At 47.9% G+C, this 18,068-nt stretch overlaps 1 protein-coding gene across 1 annotated transcript in view; it reads left to right on the top strand.

The window, feature by feature from the left end:
* Positions 1-16,664, top strand: part of Nmt1 (N-myristoyltransferase 1) — a 29,295-nt gene extending 12,631 nt beyond the window's left edge. The window contains exons 3-12 of the mRNA XM_027428017.2: positions 770-914; positions 5,420-5,538; positions 7,793-7,884; positions 9,115-9,231; positions 10,155-10,325; positions 11,096-11,204; positions 13,593-13,763; positions 14,210-14,377; positions 15,180-15,317; positions 16,292-16,664. Coding sequence (XP_027283818.1) covers positions 770-914; positions 5,420-5,538; positions 7,793-7,884; positions 9,115-9,231; positions 10,155-10,325; positions 11,096-11,204; positions 13,593-13,763; positions 14,210-14,377; positions 15,180-15,317; positions 16,292-16,312 — 1,251 coding nt within the window. The 3' untranslated portion in view covers positions 16,313-16,664. The remainder of the gene's footprint in view (positions 1-769; positions 915-5,419; positions 5,539-7,792; positions 7,885-9,114; positions 9,232-10,154; positions 10,326-11,095; positions 11,205-13,592; positions 13,764-14,209; positions 14,378-15,179; positions 15,318-16,291) is intronic.
* The last annotated feature ends 1,404 nt before the right edge of the window (positions 16,665-18,068 follow it).

Raw genomic sequence — 18,068 nt, 5'->3', positions numbered from 1 at the left:
CAACAAAAACGCCAAAAGACCAAAAAATAAACAGCAAAATCCCATAGGTAGCACCCATTAGCTAATTCTCAGCTACTCTTTTCTCCATTTCTTATATAATATGTAAATAACCTCTAATTAGAACTAAGGAACCACATACCATTTTTGACTGTACCCTTTACTTCTGAACTCTTGGTTGTGTGCTTGTGTATACTTGTTCTTACATGCTGCACATGTTATGTGGGCAGTCAGTATCAGTTTTCTTAATCACTTGCCACCATATTTTTGAGAGGGGTTCCTCCTTGAATCTGGAGCTCCATGATTTGGCTAGATTAGTTGGGCAGCAGGCCTCCAGGGATCCTCACAGCTTCACCTCCCCAGCAGTGGGGTTATGCATATACTACTGTCGTCAACTTTTTCTGTCTTGGTGCTAGACATGAAACCCAGGCCCTCATGCTATCGCCCTGAACTCTTGCTGTTTTGATACAGGATCTCATGTAGCCAAGATTAGCCTCAAACTTGACTCTTCCTCTTGAGAGCTAGGATGGCAGATGTGTACTCCTATACCAAGCTAACTCTTTTTGTTTGTTTGTTTGTCTGTCTGTTTGTTTGGGACAGGGTCTCACTGGTTGGCCAGGAGCTCTCTGTGTAAACCAAGCTGACTCATAGAGATTTGCCTGCCTCAGCTTCCCAGTGCTGAGATTAAAGGTGTGCCAACTCTTGAACTCTTAGTGACTCATAAGTCTTGCTAACACAATGGGTCTTTTCTTTCTCCAACTGTCTTGTCCAGATGAACTCTTTGCCAGCAGAGAGGATCCAGGAAATACAGAAGGCCATTGAGCTGTTCTCAGTGGGTCAGGGACCTGCCAAAACCATGGAGGAGGCCAGCAAGCGAAGCTACCAGTTCTGGGATACACAGCCAGTCCCCAAACTGGGTATGTATTTCCTTTTGCAGGTGAGAGCAAGGAATGTGCCTTGGCTGCGCTTCTGTGGGTGTTCTCTAATGGAGAACCACAAGGTCCTAGAGATCTGTGGTGATTGTTTCTAGAGGATTGTCTGTAAAAGGAGCATATAAAAGGCTATTGTTCAGAGTCCTTGTCATGTCACAGTGTCACACTCAGAACAAGCGACCATCATCATCTTAAGTCTACAGAGAACAATGTCTTAGCACATGATGAGTGGGGATGTCTGTCCATGGGTCTATCATCCCACTTAGATTAGTGAAAGACTGTTGTGTTTGTGTGGACGAATGTGAACTCTGGAATGGGAAGAGTCCCCAGAATCCTCCGCTTTCAGCTAATTCAAGCTTACTAAGTTCAAGTAATAGTCAGGACTCAACTCCAAGAATACTATATTTTTCATCAGGTACACTTAAAAAGCCACAGTGAAGCCAGTGGTGGCATACACCTTTATTTCTTGTAGCACCTGGAGGCAGAAACAAGTGGATCTCTGTGTTTGAGGCCAGCCTGATCTACAAGGGTAGTTTCAGTCCATCCAGAGCTACATAGTGAGGCCCTGTCTTAAAATAACACTTAACTGTAAAATGATGTAATAAACTTGTAAAGGGATTAGACAGACGGAAACCCCATATGTATTCCAGAGGTAATTGCACCTGCTGGAGTTAGAGATGTCTGCTAGACCTGAATCATCACAGCTGACCTTGGTCACTGCCCTTGGAGCTTCTGGTGGAGGTTTTGGTTTTGTTTCTGGGACTCTTGGGACCCAATTCTTGTTTCATGTGTATGTAGCTGAGGAAGTAAAGTGTGTGTTGTTTGTTTTCCTTTTTTGAGGGGGGGGGTGTGTTTCTCTGAGTAGTCCTAGTTGTCCTGGAACTCTTAGAACCCAGGCTGGCCTTGAACTCACAGAGAATCACGTGCCCCTGCCTCCCGAATGTTGGGATTAAAGGAATACACCACTACTGCACAGCTCCTGGTGTGTTTTCTTTTTATGTTTTTAAAAAGATTTATCATTTTTTGAAATGACCTGTGTGTCTGTCTGTGAATATAAACACAGAACAACAGGCAGTTGTGAGCCATCCAATACAGGGCTGCCTGGGGATGAATTTTGTCCTCTGCAGCATGTGCTCTGAATTTTTGAGCCCTCTCTCCAGCCCCAAAACACTGGCGAGATGGCTTAGTCATTATAGATGATTGTCTACATTGAGACAAATCATAACGTCCTGAATTGCAGCTCCAGGGTATCCACTGCCCTCTTAGGACCTCTTAGGGTATACACACGTGTGTCATACACATAAAAAAATATGTATCTTTGGGCTAGAGAGATGGCTCAGTGGTTAAGAGCGCTGGCTGCTCTTCCAGAGGTCCTGAGTTCAATTCCCAGCACCCATATATTAACTCACAGGCATCCGTAATGAGATCTGGTGCCCTCTTCTGGCCTGCAGGCATATATGTAGGCAGAACACTGTACACATAATAAATAAATAAATCATTTAAAAAAATGTATCTTTAATAAAAATACCCTCATTAGAGAAGCCTCTCTTTGTAGTAAGAGGTAATTTACACAGTCGAGACCTGGTCAGTGTGCGGCAAGTAAGGGACTGCAGGGTGCTCAGCACTAAGTGGACCCTCACTCCTGTCACTCCTCTCCCAGAGGAGGAGGGAGAACAATTGTGAGAGGTGTAGTAGCCTCAAGGAAAGTGTTCGTCAGGCGCTACAGGGCACAGAGGTCGTGACAGCAAGCACAAGGCCTGCACGAGCTCTTCAGACAAAACCTCAGCATTGTGCAGGGAAGGTGGACACGAAGCCCCACCACCAGCTGAGGAGCTGTTAGCATTTGATAGCCACTGGGAGAGGCAGAGTGGGTTTTCTTTAATGATATGACCCTTGACAGGTTAACTACACACCACTGTGGGCCCCACTCCCACCTCTAGCTGGGCAACAAAATCTGGACTCAATGGAGAAAGAAAAATAAAATCTCAAGTTAGTTAGGTGAGAAGGGTTGCGAAAGTGATAATAGGAGAAGTTTGGAGGTGAATATGTTTAGACATATTGTATGAAATTGTCTAATAAAAATATTATTGAAAATTAAAACAAATCAAGAGTTCAAAGATAGCTTCCAATATGCAGTGAACATGAGGTCAGACTGAAAACTACATACGATCATGTCTCAAAAAGACATTTGCATATTAATGAAATGTTTTTGTTGTTTTTTTGTCATTTTTCAAGACAGGGTTTCTCTGTATTGCTTTGGCTGTCCTGGAATTCACTTTGTAGACCAGGCTGGCCTTGAACTCACAGAGATCCACCTGCCTCTGCCTCCAGAGTGCTGGGATTAAAGGTGTGAGCCACCACTGCCTGGCCAGATATGCCTTTTTATTTTCACATAAAGAGCTAAATCCTGCTGCACATGGACATATCCCTTTACTGTAAACAGAATTTGTTGAATAGATAGCTCATGGTTACGAACACTTGTTCTTGCAGAGGACTCAGGTTCAGTTTCCAGCACCTGTGTGATGGCTTCCAACCATCCATAACTCAAGTTCCAGGGCACTTGACCCCTTCTTCTGACCTCCATGGACACCAAGCACACGTATGATGCATATACATACAAACAGGCAAAACACTCATACACACACAAAAACAAATGAATAAAATGAAATAAATAAGCTTAAAATTTTAGGTGCCTATGCCTGTGTGTGTTGGGTATGTGTTTGCCCTCAGAGGCTAGAAGAGGATGCGATGTCCACACCTGCTAGAACTGGCCTTTCAGGTCCATCATGAGCCACCTGAAATGGGTGCTGGGAACTGCGCTAGAGTCTTCTGGAAGAGCAGCAGTGCTGTTAGTCACCTCACCGTCTTCCAGCCTCCGTTCAATAGTCTTGATCTGAGCCAAGGTTTCTAAGACAGAGTTCATTGATGTTTCATAGCATGTTAGCACGCACAGTGCAGCTTGCCCATGTGTGTTCAGAGCCAAGGCTACATAACACTGCCATGCTTAATTTTCAATTCATTTTTGATATGTGTGTCCAAAACCATTTACTGTTACCAGAACTTTCTTGACAGCCCCACTTTCACATATGCAGGCCTGGGTTAGGACTTCGTTTCAGAAGCTTTGGTCTGGAACAGTTGTTAGGTGCCCTCCATGAGCCTTCTCCATGAGCCTTCAGTCCCTCTTCCAATCATGTCATTCTTTCCTTGTTGAGGGGAACAGGGTTTTTGTTTTGTTTTGGTTTTTTTTTTTTTTTTCTTCCCCTTGACTTTAGCTGTCCCTCTGCAGCTCATAGTCTGTCCTCTGCTGTTTACGGCTCTCGGCTCTGCACAGCAGACATGGGCGGCATGGCACCTCTAACTAGGAAGTAAGTGACTGAGGACAATAGGAACGAGCTTGTACATACTGGTACATACCTGTAATCCCACATTAGGAGGCTAAGACAGGAGGAGTGCTGTGAGCACAAGGCCAGCCTGGGCTACTTAGCACTCTCCTGTCTTAAACAAACAAAACCTTAACTGCTTGACTGCCTGGCTTTCCTCTCTAGTCTCATCTAGTTTTAGTTTCTCCCCTTCATCTCAGCCTCCCAAGCTCTCCCACAGAGGAGGGGGGGTGGTGCCAGAGGGAGACTTCCCGGCAGCATCTGCAGACCTGTGAGTCAGCCCCAAGGCATTTGTAGTGCTCAAAGCACAGAGGCCCTGAGCTGGCAGAGGCAGGCAGTTAGCTGGCCCACAGGGCTGGAAGCTGAAGCTGGAAGGCCAAGAGAGCCTGGCTGCTAGAAGCCGTCATCTGACTGAGGAGTGAGCCCAGTATTCTGTTGTTCTTGACACAAAGGCAGCCTTGTTGCAGCTCCTTACAGATCTCCTCAGGTTAGGGAAGGGTGTGTAGGCTAGAACATAACGACACTGCACCAGCCAGGAGGCAGGAAGCCAGGTTAGCTATGATGAATGTTTGTCACTCAGGAGCCCAAGGGAGATGTACAAGGATTTCCAAAAATGAGCCACCTTGGATCCCAGATATTCTTCTGAGGTTTTGTTGTGCATTGGCCCTCAACCAGGGACCAAAGGTAACTGGAGAGAGAGTTTTCAGTTGCCAAGCATGGAATGTTCTTCAGCTATGGGGTTCCTAGGGCCAGGGGAAATTAGCTCTGATAATGTGTTTTTCCTCAGGTAGGGTCTCATGTAGCTCAGACTGGCCTTAAACTCACTGTGTAGTGGTAGATGACCTCAGAGTTCTGATCCTTCTGCCGCTGCTAAGTGCTGGCTGTAGTCGTGCACCACTGTGCCCAGGATATATAGTACTGAGCCTATAGTACTCAGTACACAAGCAAGATGACCACTCTAGCTGCTGAACCTCATCCCCAGCCTGTAGACCATGTTGGCCTTGAACTCACAGAGATCCGCCTGCCTCGCTGCCTCCAGTGAATGTTTTAAACAAGCTCTCCCTTCCCCCTGGTGGAGCCACCTGTTGACTCCTGGCTGTGCTTTTCTAGGTGAAGTGGTAAATACCCATGGGCCAGTGGAACCTGACAAGGACAACATTCGCCAGGAGCCCTATACCCTACCCCAGGGCTTCACTTGGGATGCCTTGGACCTGGGAGACCGTGGTGTGGTGAGTAGGCCTGATTTGCAGGTGGGACTCTTAGGAGCTGAGCCACAGAGGGCTGAACAGACCCCATCTGGTACTTTCTGGGTGTGCCCAGACTCTACACACTAGTAGTTAGTATCTCATACTTGTAAGGCTGAAAGCTGTCTTCTCAAGTTCCCCATTGTAGAGTCTTTTTTTTTTTTTTTCCCCTTTTATTCCTTTGTCATTGGATTTGTTTTATTTTTGTTTTGCTTTGATTTTTGAGACAGGGTCTCTATTATGTAGCCCTGTCTAGTGTGGAACTCATTCTGTAGACCATGTTGGCCTTGAACTCACAGAGATCCACCTGCCTCTCTGCCTCCCAAGTGCTGGGATTAAAGGTGTGCACCACCACAGCCTGGCCAAAGCAGGCTACTCTTGTGGAGGCATTTTCTCAATTAATACACCCTCTTCCAGATTGTGTTAAGTTGACAAAAATCAGCCAGCACAGTGCATGTGAGTTTGGGGGACCCACAGAGGTCAGAAGCGGTGTAACTCCTGAAGCTACAGTTACAGATGGTTGTGAGCTGCCTGATCTGGGTATTGAGGCATGAGCTTGGTTCCTCTGGAAGAGCGGCAAATCCTCTTAAACACTGACATCTCTCCAGTTCCTTATTTTTATTCTTGATATGGGGGCGTGGGGTGCATAGCCGTGAATGTGCCTGTGCACGTGTGCATCTATATGCTTGGTTCTTGTTTTGTTTTTGAGATAGAGTCTAACTATATGGCCCTAGCAGGCCTGGAACTTGCTAGATGACCAAGGTAGCCTTGAACTCATGGAGCTCCATCTCCCTTCCAAGTGCTGGGATTACAGTCATGTAACACTGTGCCCAGCATTTGTTTTGGGTTTTTTTTTTTAGGTAGATATCTGTTGGTATCGCAGGTATGTGTCACCAACACCTGATTATGTGGTGCTAGGGACCGAACCCAGAGCTCTGTGTGTTGGAACCCGGCATTATGCTGACCTCACCCCCGACAATGGGTGGGACACACAAATTGGCATTCAAGCAGACACTTAGGCAGCTCAAAGGGCCCTGTGTGTGTGGCCATGTCATGGCTATGTCACGGGGCTGCGTAAGGACTCAGTACACATGTGCAAGCTTCTCCTTTTAAGCGGGCAGCTCCACATGTTCTTTCCCTCTCCCTTCGCCCCGCCCCCTCTCTCCTTTCTCCCCTTTCTCTCCCTTCTCTTCTTTCTTTCTCTCCCTCCCCCTTCCCCCTTTTCTTCTTCCTTGTCCCATTAATAAACTCCACATGGGTTTGTTGACTCTTGTGGTTTTTGTTTTCATCTACTCTTCTTGTAAGTGAAACAAAAGAACAAAACTGCACACTGGACTAGTAGACAAATAGTCTACCAACTGAAGTACTCCCCCAGCCACTTTCTTTTTTACCTTTGAGACAGTCTTATTACATAACCCTAGCTGGCCTTGACTTTGAGTCAGGCCTCCTGCTTCAGGCCCCTGAGTGATGAGATTGTAAGTCTGCACCAACACACTGTTATCCGCTTGTTTTGACACCAGAGACCTAGGAATTTCTTTCTGTGTAAGAGCCCTCTGCCCTCAACTCAGGGCTCTAGGGTTCCTCTTGGCTTACTCTCCACCATACCTGGTTTAGGAACAGATCTGTTTGGGGAGAGCAGGGGTGAGGGCTGGAGGATGGGAGATGGGGAAGGATAGACAGTGCGTGTGCCACAGTACCTGTGGAGGTCAGAGGACAACTGTATAAAGTTGTTCCCCTCCTACTTTTATGTGAGCCTAGGGATTGAACTCAGACAGACTTGCACAATAAGTGTTTTTACTTACTTGGGCCAGCTGAGGGAGACAGCTTAAAGGCAGAAAAAGGACAAAAGTCTTTTGGGCTAGATGATAAAAACCAAACTTTTATTTATTTATTTATTTATTTATTTGTATGGCAGTGATGTCCTGGGAGTAAATAGTTTGACAAGCCCCCAAAATCATGTTTACAGAATTTGGGAAGCTTCCTCTGGTGGAGAGACAATATTCTAGACACCACTGTGTACTGAAGTCTGTGGCTCTGCCCCTAGTGCTTCTGTTTCTTATCACACCCATGGGTACTTGTTCTAAAAGAATCCTTGCCATGCCTGGGATGACACAGGTTTGAGAGATTTGAGGTAGTTCTGGCAATTAGCGTTGTCCTTCTGTGAAGCTCAGAGCCACAGGGCATTGGAGTTGGCTTCCACTGGGCAGAGCACTTCAGTGAGCTACTCATTTCTCTGCAGCTAAAAGAACTGTACACCCTCCTGAATGAGAACTACGTGGAAGACGATGACAACATGTTCCGATTTGATTATTCCCCAGAGTTTCTTTTGTGGTAAGTTGTAAGGGTGTCTTTAATATAATTTTATTTAACTTGTAAACAGTGAAAATTTACTTCTCATGGATCTGGAGGCTAGGAAATCAAAGGATCCCAAGGGCTTAATGTCTGGTAAAGGCCTGCTCTCCGGCTCCAAGAGCTCTTCCAGTTTTAAGGGCAAAGCAGATAGCAGAACCACAAAGGAACATGGAGTTCTCCTCCTTCCCAAGAGCCAGCCTTTGAGTGGCAAACTGCTTTGTGCTTGAGTTCGTGCATCTGGAGACTTGCTTTAAGTGGTGCTTAGAGCTGAAACCTTCCTTAAAATAGATGGGCTGAGGGAGACATGCAGAGTTGGTGCCCAGAAACAAAGATCATCTACCATATGGTGACCTTTTCAAGGGGAGAAGGGCAGATGAGACCTACTAAGATTTGAAAGAAAAGTTCTTTACTATCCAGTTAATGAGCATGCTCAGTTATAGAAAATGGCCTACCCTGCATGAGCCATCTACTACCCTGGGCTACATTTAGCATCTAAGAAGATAGAGGCATGAGGCTGAAGTGGCATGGGTTCACCCCAATGGATAGGGGAAGCAGAAAGAGAAGAGATGCTCCAAGGGGCAGATGGCAAACCCCAGGGTTTCCAAGTTAGTCCCTAACCAAAAGACCACTGGCCTCCAAATGACAGTCCTCTAGTTCAAGCTGTGAGATGAACATAAACACTAGCCATGTTGGCACATGCCTGTAAAACCAGCACTTAGGAGATAAAGACAGGCAAATCTCTGCATTCAAAGCCAGTCTGTTGTACATAGAGGGTTTCAGGGCAGTTGAAGCTACATAGTAAGACCCTGTTTCGAAAAACAAAAACACAGACCCTAGCAAAGGGGTGTACTTATGGCAGAACCAGGATGGTCACAAGTTTGAAGACAGCCTAGGGTGCATAGAGAGCCTGTTTCAAAAAACAACAACAAATAAGACTGGGCTGTGTGGCTTAGTGCCAGAGAACTTGTTGGAATATATGTGCAAGCCTGGGAACAATCTCCAGCATGACCGGGACAAAGATGCTTTCGAGAAATGCCTGTGACTTGATTCTGTCGGAGTCTAGGACGCCTTCGTCCTAAAGAGAACGTGGTTGTTAACGCCCAGGCAAGTGGTAATGCCAGCTCAGGACCCAGCATGGCTCTGGAGCCTAAGCAGCTCTCCAGCCTGCTGTAAGTGGTACCACAGCTCCTGTCCTCATCTTTGTTCCAGGGCTCTCCGGCCACCTGGCTGGCTCCCACAGTGGCACTGCGGGGTTCGAGTGGTCTCAAGTCGGAAACTGGTTGGGTTCATCAGTGCCATCCCAGCAAACATCCACATCTATGACACGTAAGCATCAGCACTTGTCACCACCATCTTGCTGGTCTGGGAGGAAAGGGAAGAAGAAAGCTGTGTGTTTACCTGTGAAAGGAAGATGGAGGCATCTGTATGCTGGGAGTAAAACTCAGCATGGGAACCACGTGCTTTGACATTTATCATGGCCCTTTAATCACAGCACTTGGGTGGCAGAGGCGGGTGGATCTCTGAGTTCAAGGCCAGCCTGATGATCTACATAGCAAGTTTCAGGCCAGCCAAGGCTGCATGGTGAGACTGTCCCTGAATTGTAGCTGGTTGCTTTGTCTGTGACTTTGCTGAGGCCATCCACTTCTGCATTCCTGCCCCAGTCACATGGTTATACAATTGAGCAGCTTCAGAAATGGGCAGGAGCTAGTGTGGCACCGATTCAGATGGTCTCACAGTCATCTGCTGCAGTCTTCTGGATCCACAGGCTGTAGATTCTTGTGGGTATCAAAATCTTAGATTATCTGTCAGTAGTGGTTCACACCTATAATATAAGCTACATCTTGGGAGGTAGAAGAAGGAGGGTCGATGGCTCAGGGCTGGCCTGAGTTACTTATCGAGTTCAAGATCAAGCTTGTCTCAGATCCATACTAGCCTTGATTTACTCTGGGGTTTCTTAATGCTGCTTCATCGTCTGCTGCAGGTGGTACTCCTCAGCCTACTCACAGGGACTCCCCAGGGTGGTGCTAGTGGTGCCTGCAGATAAAGTATTCACAGGCTTCCCACTTGCCTTTTGAGTAGAGAATGTGAGGCAAGCTTGCCAAGTAGAAACTGGTAGTGGGTGGGATCCCCAGTAGTGACAATGACAGCAAAATGCACACCTTCAGGTGTAGCACTGCCTAATTTGAAGAGATTCCATTCCTGTTGTGTGGGAAAAACCTTAGCCGTCAGCATTTTGCCTCCCTCTCAAGAGAGAAGAAGATGGTGGAGATTAACTTCCTGTGTGTCCACAAGAAGCTGCGCTCCAAGAGGGTGGCTCCAGTTTTGATCCGAGAGATAACCCGGAGGGTTCACCTGGAGGGCATTTTCCAAGCTGTTTACACTGCTGGCGTGGTATTGCCAAAGCCTGTTGGCACCTGCAGGTAAAAATGTCTTCCTGTGGGTCTTGGGAGTGCTGGCTATAGCTGAGGAGTAATGTCACTAAGACATAGCATTGCCCTGCTCTGTGCCTGCTCAGTGGGGTGTGGATGGCTGGATAGCTGGCCGCAGCCAGGTGGAGAACATTTTGGGAATGTGAAGGAGGTGTGATTCAGACCAGTTGCAAAGAGATTCTCAAATCGGATTACCACCAGTTACAGATGAGGGTTTTGTTTAAAGTATGAGGCCAAATTTGGGTTTTTATAGAAAATGCCTTTTAGTTTTAAGTATTTGGCTTAGCTTCATTAATGAATATTTTGTGGATCAAAGAGAACTTGTCTGATCCTGTGTGATCTAAGGACAGCCTTCACCTTGGAAAGGTGTTTGAAACGATTGAATAATCTCTGCCTAGAGAACTGCAAAAATAATAACTCGAGGTGAATACAGAAGAGGAAAGAGAGGCGGGTAAGCGTGTCTGCCCGTCTTCTGGGCACCCTTGTCAATCTGCCACTGACCTGGTTCCAGGACCCGATTGTGCTCCCCAGACAGCTACTCTAACAAAAGAATGGCTTTTGAAATAGAAAAATAGGGAGGAAAAAGTGTCGGAGGGCCCATGGCAGCTCTGACCCACTGGAGGAGGCTGAGCCCGTACCTCCAGAAGGGGCTTGATGAGTCGCTCATGACACCTGCTGGCCATCTGGTGCCCTGCTCTTCTCCTCTTAATGAGTACGACTGGCCAGAGCCTCCTGAGGTAAGGACATTTGTGTCCCTACAGGTACTGGCATCGGTCTCTAAACCCTCGGAAGCTGATTGAAGTGAAGTTCTCTCACCTGAGCAGAAATATGACCATGCAGCGCACCATGAAGCTCTACCGACTGCCAGAGGCCAGTGGTGCTCTGGGGTGGCGGGCAGGGACAGGGATGTGCGGGAGGTTTCCATTCACCAGCGCCTAGTCGCCAGGTTCTATGTCTTACTGTCTACCAGGATTCTCCTGCTGCCTGCTCAGAGAACACTACTGCTCTCTGATGTTAGCCTAGGTGAAGAAGCATAGATAGAAAATGGATTGCCTTACTGGACCTTGATCTCATCTGTGTTTCCCACACTCTAGAGACCAGTGTGGTAAACTCTTCAGTGTCTACTCCCTTCTGCCAAGACAGCAGGGGGTGTGCTGATGGAGCTTGTGAGAGAAGCCAGATGTATGTATGTATGTATGTATGTTTGTTTGTTTGTTTGTTTGTTTGTTTGTTTGAACAGGGTTTCTCTGTGTAGCCCTGGCTATTCTGGAATTCACTCTGTAGACCAGACTTTTTTTTCTTTTCTTTTTTTTTTTTTTTTTTTTTTTTTTTTGGTTTTTTAGAGACAGGGTTTCACTGTGCCTTTGGAGCCTATCCTGGCGCTCGCTCTTGTAGACCAGGCTGGCCTTGAACTCACAGAAATCCACCTACCTCTTCCTCCCGAGTACTGGGATTAAAGGCTTGCGCCACCAACGCCCGTCAAGAAACCAGATTTCTAATCCCTCCCCCACACCCAGAATGACACTGAGGGACTGAATAATCTGGAGTGACCAGGTCTTCAATTCTAGGTCTCAGTCTGCCCACTTTCCGGATCCTGAGCTGTGTACTCTTAATTCCCTCCACTGGCCTCAGAGCACATCCAAGTAGCTATCAGATGGTTGCCAGCTGTCATATGGATGGTTGTACTTGAACCCATGTCCCCTAGGTAGCTGTCAATCATACAAAGTGCTTGCTGCTCAAAGGTCTGCTAGATTGAAGAGATTGATCTGCACATGGGATTACTTACCTTGGCATGGGTCTAATACTGGGTTAGGTTCATTGTCCTGTCTTGAGCAAGTGTGACATTGTAGTTACATATTGCTAAAATGGGATTGGAAAACTGAATGTGCTGTCTTGTGCTTGTGATCCCAGCACTCAGGACCAGGAAGATGAGTTCAAGGCCAGCTTTGGCATAGCAAGTTTGTTGTCAACCTGGGCTACATGAGACCCTGTCTCCAAAAAAAGACCAAAAAAAAAAAAAAAAAGGAAGGAAGGTTGGAAAATTAGGGGCTGTGGGAGATGTCTTTTCCCCTATGACATCCTATCCCCCCCCCCCCCCCCCGCGTTATAGGCAGGTATAAAGCCATATTCAGGTGCTCTTGGATCCAAAAGAATGTATGGATCTCCCTGTATTTGAGTGAGAAACCCAGTATGGATTTATTTTGGGGGTTTGAGAGGTCACTGTGGGGATTGCCATGATGAATAAAGTCAGTAAGCATTTCCTAGAGAGATCAAGATTATCAAGGAAGTTTGAAGGGTGAGGTCCAGACTGAAGTTTTACACACATGCATTTGTGTCTCCAGTCTCTGCCTCTGCCTTGTGGGTGGAATCTCTTTCCTGGTTTCCTCTGTCTGCATCAGGCTAGCTGGCCCAAGTTACTGTACATGTTACTTCCTGTTTTCTCCGTGTAGAAGGACTAGGGGTACAGATGCTGACACTGTTACATCCAGCTTTTACATGGCTTCTGGGGATTCGTACACATTCAAGTCCTTACACTTACACAGCAATCACTTTTACCCACTCAGCCATCTCCCTAGCTCCGCACTGAAGGTTTTTTGTTTTTGTTTTTGTTTTTTTTTGTTGTTGTTTTTTTTGGAGGAGGGGGGGATTGAGAAAGTGTTTCTCTGTGGTTTTGGAGGCTGTCCTGGAACTAGCTCTTATAGACCAGGCTGGTCTCAAACTCACAGAGAGCTGCCTGCTTCTGCCTCCTGAGTGCTGGGATCAAAGGCGTGCACCACCACCTCCAGGCTCACGTTGAAGTTTTAAAAGTGGTCCCTGTCCTTGTTGTGGCCGGCAGTGACTGGCATATGTCATTTGTGAGTCTGGTGTTTTCTGTATGGACCAGCACTCCTTGTGTGCACTGAGCCTCCAGGGATAGTCTGCTAGCCCTAGTATTTGTTCCTTAGGATCACATGGTTTCCTTCCACTGAATTCACTTGGCCCTAGGGTAGCAAGCAGTTCATATGCTTTGTGGAGAGGGAAGTTAGGGAAGCCTATATTTCTGAAGGATAGACTAGAACACGTGGATATAAATGGATGCCACAGTCTCTGCCTCAACATTAGCTCTGTCCAGGAGGGAAGGGCCAGCCAGATCCCCAGAGGCAAGCTGAGTCTGAGTCTGGATACCTCAAGGGCTAGAGGTGATGCTGAGGATGACCTGTGTGGTCAGGTCCAGGGTGACAGGCACATCTGACACCATCTTCTCTGTCCTCCTTCCAGACTCCCAAGACAGCTGGGCTCCGAGCAATGGAAAAAAAGGACATTCCAGTAGTACACCAGCTGCTCACCAGGTACTTGAAGCAGTTTCTCCTCACGCCAGTCATGAGCCAGGAAGAGGTAGAGCACTGGTTCTACCCCCAAGAGAACATCATTGACACTTTTGTGGTAGAGGTGAGTTGGCCATTCATTCCCAGAGAAACAGCTAGATTCCCAGAGAGCTGGTATTACCATGTTAGGCTTTCTGAAGTCTGTTCGGGGTCACAGTGTGCATTTGTTGAAAGGATACCATTGATTCCCCACCTCTGCTCAATGAAGAATAGAGAGCACCACGCTGCTTAATCAGGCAAGCCTCTGCCTCTCTGCTTGAGCTAGTGTGGTCCAGACACCAAAGCTGAAGTCTGAGGATGCGAGCCATGTGAAGACATCCCTGGCCATGCCCAGCAGGGTTGCTCGGCCCACAGTCCAGCCTGGTTGTCCTCAAGAGCCCTTAGCTGGTGTGCTTCCTCTTGTGGCACATCCTGTTCCAGTGTCCACCCATTCAGCTACCTGAAAACGGTGTGAGAGTAACATGGTGTCTGCGTATGTGACAGTGCTTGTCTATTTAATCTTCCCTTCAGAATGCCAACGGTGAGGTGACTGATTTCCTGAGCTTTTATACACTTCCCTCCACCATCATGAACCATCCAACCCACAAGAGTCTGAAAGCTGCTTACTCCTTCTACAACGTTCACACCCAGACCCCTCTTCTAGACCTTATGAGCGATGCCCTTGTTCTAGCCAAAATGGTGAGTAGTTGATCAGACAAACGGTCTTGGGAGACTCGAGGACAGGGCTTTTTAGTAGTAATGAGTACAGCTCAGGAGTTTGCTGCCCAGAGGCATTGAGCTTCCTTAGTTTCCTGCTCTTAGGCAAAGTCCCAGCAGTTTTCAGCCACAAACTCCAGTCTAGAAGAGGGTGGGGTGTCATTGAACTCCTTGAGTGGGGAGCCTGACTGGGCAGCCAGCCTCAGGGTTAGGGTTCTTGTGGCTCTCCAGCATGAGTGGGGAGCCTGCGCTCTGCCCTGGTGAAGATTGGAGTGGCTGACTGGAAGGCGTAGCTCTGTCGTCAGTTAGTCTTGCGCTTCCTATGCCTACTTGCACCCTGGCCAGCCTCTGTGGGCAGGCCTGTTCTTCTCTATGAGGACAGATCAATTTGGTGAGATTTTAGAAGTGTCCTTGTCAGAGCCTCAAGCAGCCTATAAAGTGTGTCACACAGTCAGTCAGTGCACACTGGGAACCCAGAGTTGAGTGGCCATAGAGGTTAAGAAGTTAATAGGAGCTGACTTTTCGGGGAGGAGCAGGGTCCAGTTTTGATCCCCTCAGAGGACACTGAGGAGAGGGTGGACTGTGAGTGGCCTGAGGACCATCTTGGGAAGTACATCTGGAGACCTCAGTGCAAACTGGAGTTTGCTAACCAGGATGTAGCTGGAGCCTCTGAAAGCTGCTTACTCCTTCTACAACGTCCACCCTGTGGCTGGCTGCCTGTAGGACAGCAGGGGGAAGCAGCCTCCTGTTCTCAACTGTTGTCGTTTCTTCTGCTCCCCTGCAGAAAGGGTTCGATGTATTCAATGCACTGGATCTCATGGAGAATAAAACATTCCTGGAGAAGCTCAAATTCGGCATAGGGGACGGCAACCTGCAGTATTACCTGTACAATTGGAAGTGCCCTAGCATGGGGGCCGAGAAGGTATGTGTGTCACAGCCAGCCACTGAGCTGCGAGTCAGGGAGCCAATGGCTCCAGCTAAAACAGCACAGAAGTGCTGCACCAGCCTAGGCCTCCGAGGTCTGTGCTTAGGCCTTGAAAAGTCGGTTCCATCTGATGGCCAGACCAGCAGGTGAGGATGGACAGGCGAGGAGCTTCTCTTCCCATCTGTCAGTGCAGGGCTTTCTATGCTGTCGGTTTTATTGTTACTAGTCCTGGAGCTTGAACCTACAGCTTCATATATGCTAAGTAACTAACTGTGTGCCTTGAAGTTTTTAAAAAAAATGTATGTATTTAATTTAATTTGAGACAGGGTCTCACTATGTAGCCTAGAACTTGCCATATAGTCCAAGATGGCCTTGGACTCACAGGTCAAAGAGATCCACTTGCCTCTGCCTCCCAAATGCTGGGATTGAAAGTGTGCCACCGTACTCTGTTCTTTTTTGGATACAGGATCTCACTAAGTTGCTCAGACTGGCCTTAAACTCACTCTAGCCCACTAAGGCTTTAAACGTAAGATTCTCCCACCTCCTGTTTCCAAGGAGCTGGAGTCACAGACCTTTGAGGAACTCATAAGCTGAGCTACCCATGGTTAGCCACTTGGGGTCTGCCTTTGCTGTCCTGGACTGCCATTCTCTTCTCAGTGTGGCCCTCTCTTGCCCCTTCATCCTCCACCTCCTCGGGGCAGCCAGGCATGGGCAGCCAGTGATAACAGCACACTGCCCATGAGCTGGGTGCTTTGGCGCAGGGTTCTTCAGGGTGCCGCCACTGCCTTCCTTTTAGGACCTGATAGAAGTATACGCCCAGCAAAGGCTGGGAGCGAAGCCTGTGCACAGCATCTGCTCCCACGGCAGACCTTTTCCTCTGAGCTCAGTGGGCCTGAACCACAGGACTGGGGAGGCAGGAAAGTCCTGGACATTGTCAACTCAACGTGACCTTTCCCCGTTGGCTCTCCTAGGTTGGGTTGGTGTTACAGTAACCAGTTGCCTGTGAGATTCTGGATAAAGCCACTGAGAATTTAAACCAGGAAACGGAATCCCACCACTTGTTGGTCCAACTTTCACAAATGTGAGATCTCTGGCAAATAGAACAGAACTGAACCGGCTTTACCAAACCGCCAGCGAACTTGACAATTACATTGCAATGGTGTAGGCTGCGTGATGTCACCTTTGGCCATGTTTCTGGTCTCCCTGTTTTCAATGAATAACACCCTCATGCAGCCGTGATCAAGGGAATGTAACTGCTGAACCTAGCTCGTGATTCGCATATTATGGAGTTGACGGGTGAATAATAAAAGTATATATATTATATATATAAATATTTTAACTATCTTTCATGTTCCAAATGTACAAGGATGTTTGATCTCTAATGAGAAAGAAACAGAATCCAGTCACTCTTCAAGGACAGTGGCAGACAGACACGTATTGGCACAGTTACTGTTTCTTCAGGAGCAGGTGCTGTTCTCGGGGAGCAGGAGGAAGGGGATCTGGGGAGCCTCACCCAGTTCCCCTTTGGAATTGGCTGCCCAGCTGGCTTTGGATGAGGTGGGAAGGTGGAGGGACTGCCAGCTCAGGAGAAGGCTCGGGTCTCCAGGATGGCAGGACAAGCTCCTGGGGTGGGGCTGGCCCTGACCAGAGGCCAGACCACTGCATTCTGAGAGTAGGAAGTGGTGACAGTCATGGAAACAGATTTCATTAGTAAGTCCCTCTTCCATCTCTTGGGCCTTCTCCCTTAGAAGGTTATCCAACCAATTGGTTTTAAAGGCTTTTGAGCCGGCTGGTGCCAACTTTACAGCTGTTGTGTTCCTTTGAGACTTTGCTTTCACCACCTAAGAAGGTTGGCTATTTGAAAGGAACCTTGGACCTCCTTGTAGTACCTGGGATCTTGTGGAGACCGTATCAGTGCAAGCTCTGTTTAAGTCATCTTAGTGCTAAAAGGGAGTGTCCCAGGGAGGCTGAGCAGGGGTGGTGTGACGATGCCCTGGCCCTTCAGCCCCAGCCCCTGCCCCTGCCTATGCCTTCCAACCCATCAGCCATCTCCTTCTGTAGTCCTTTAGCTCCTTTCCAAGGTGTGCAGCCCGCAGTGGCAGCAGGAAATAGTAACTACAGGCAATCTAAACTTGGCAGTGTTGCCGCTGTCTGAGTCTGATTATCACCAATGCTCTTGTGTGGATTTTTGTGGTGGTAATGATGGTTATTGTTGCTGCCAGTTTCTCTAGAAGTAGTGAAGCCCCTGAGCACATGGCTGCCCATGTGAGCATTCTTCAGTGGTGTTCAGGCATAGGCCTAGGAGGTACTGTCAGCAAGGCACATTCAGCTTCCTTGTAACTTGTGCTCTGGGAGAAAGCCCCAAATGATACCTTGTTCTTTCACCTCTTGGCATCTCAGGGGCAGGGGGAGCTTGTAGGGGAAAGAAGCCTTAACCACGAGCCAGGTTCAGCCTTGTCCCCTGAACTGAAGCTGTTCTGCAGGCAAACAGGGGTTTGGATCAGGCTGTGGCTTCTGGTGGTGTTCTGCAGACGCTAATGCTGAAGAGAATTGTGTGCTTGGGATGCTGTCTGCTCTGTAGACTGCTGCTGGAGGCAGCTATGCTGTGGAGGGTTCTCATCAGAGGCCTCTAGGGACCTTCCTTCCCTTCACTGTCCTGTGCTGCGAATGGCAAGTGCCAGCGAAGATGACTGACTTGTGACTCCAAGATCCTCAGACCAAAGAAGCTGCTGCTCTTGGCAAAATGTG

The sequence above is a fragment of the Cricetulus griseus genome, chromosome 7 (genome assembly GCF_003668045.3).
Source record: "Cricetulus griseus strain 17A/GY chromosome 7, alternate assembly CriGri-PICRH-1.0, whole genome shotgun sequence".
NCBI classification, from domain to species: Eukaryota; Metazoa; Chordata; class Mammalia; order Rodentia; family Cricetidae; genus Cricetulus; species Cricetulus griseus.
This window is presented reverse-complemented; position numbering and strand designations above follow the sequence as displayed.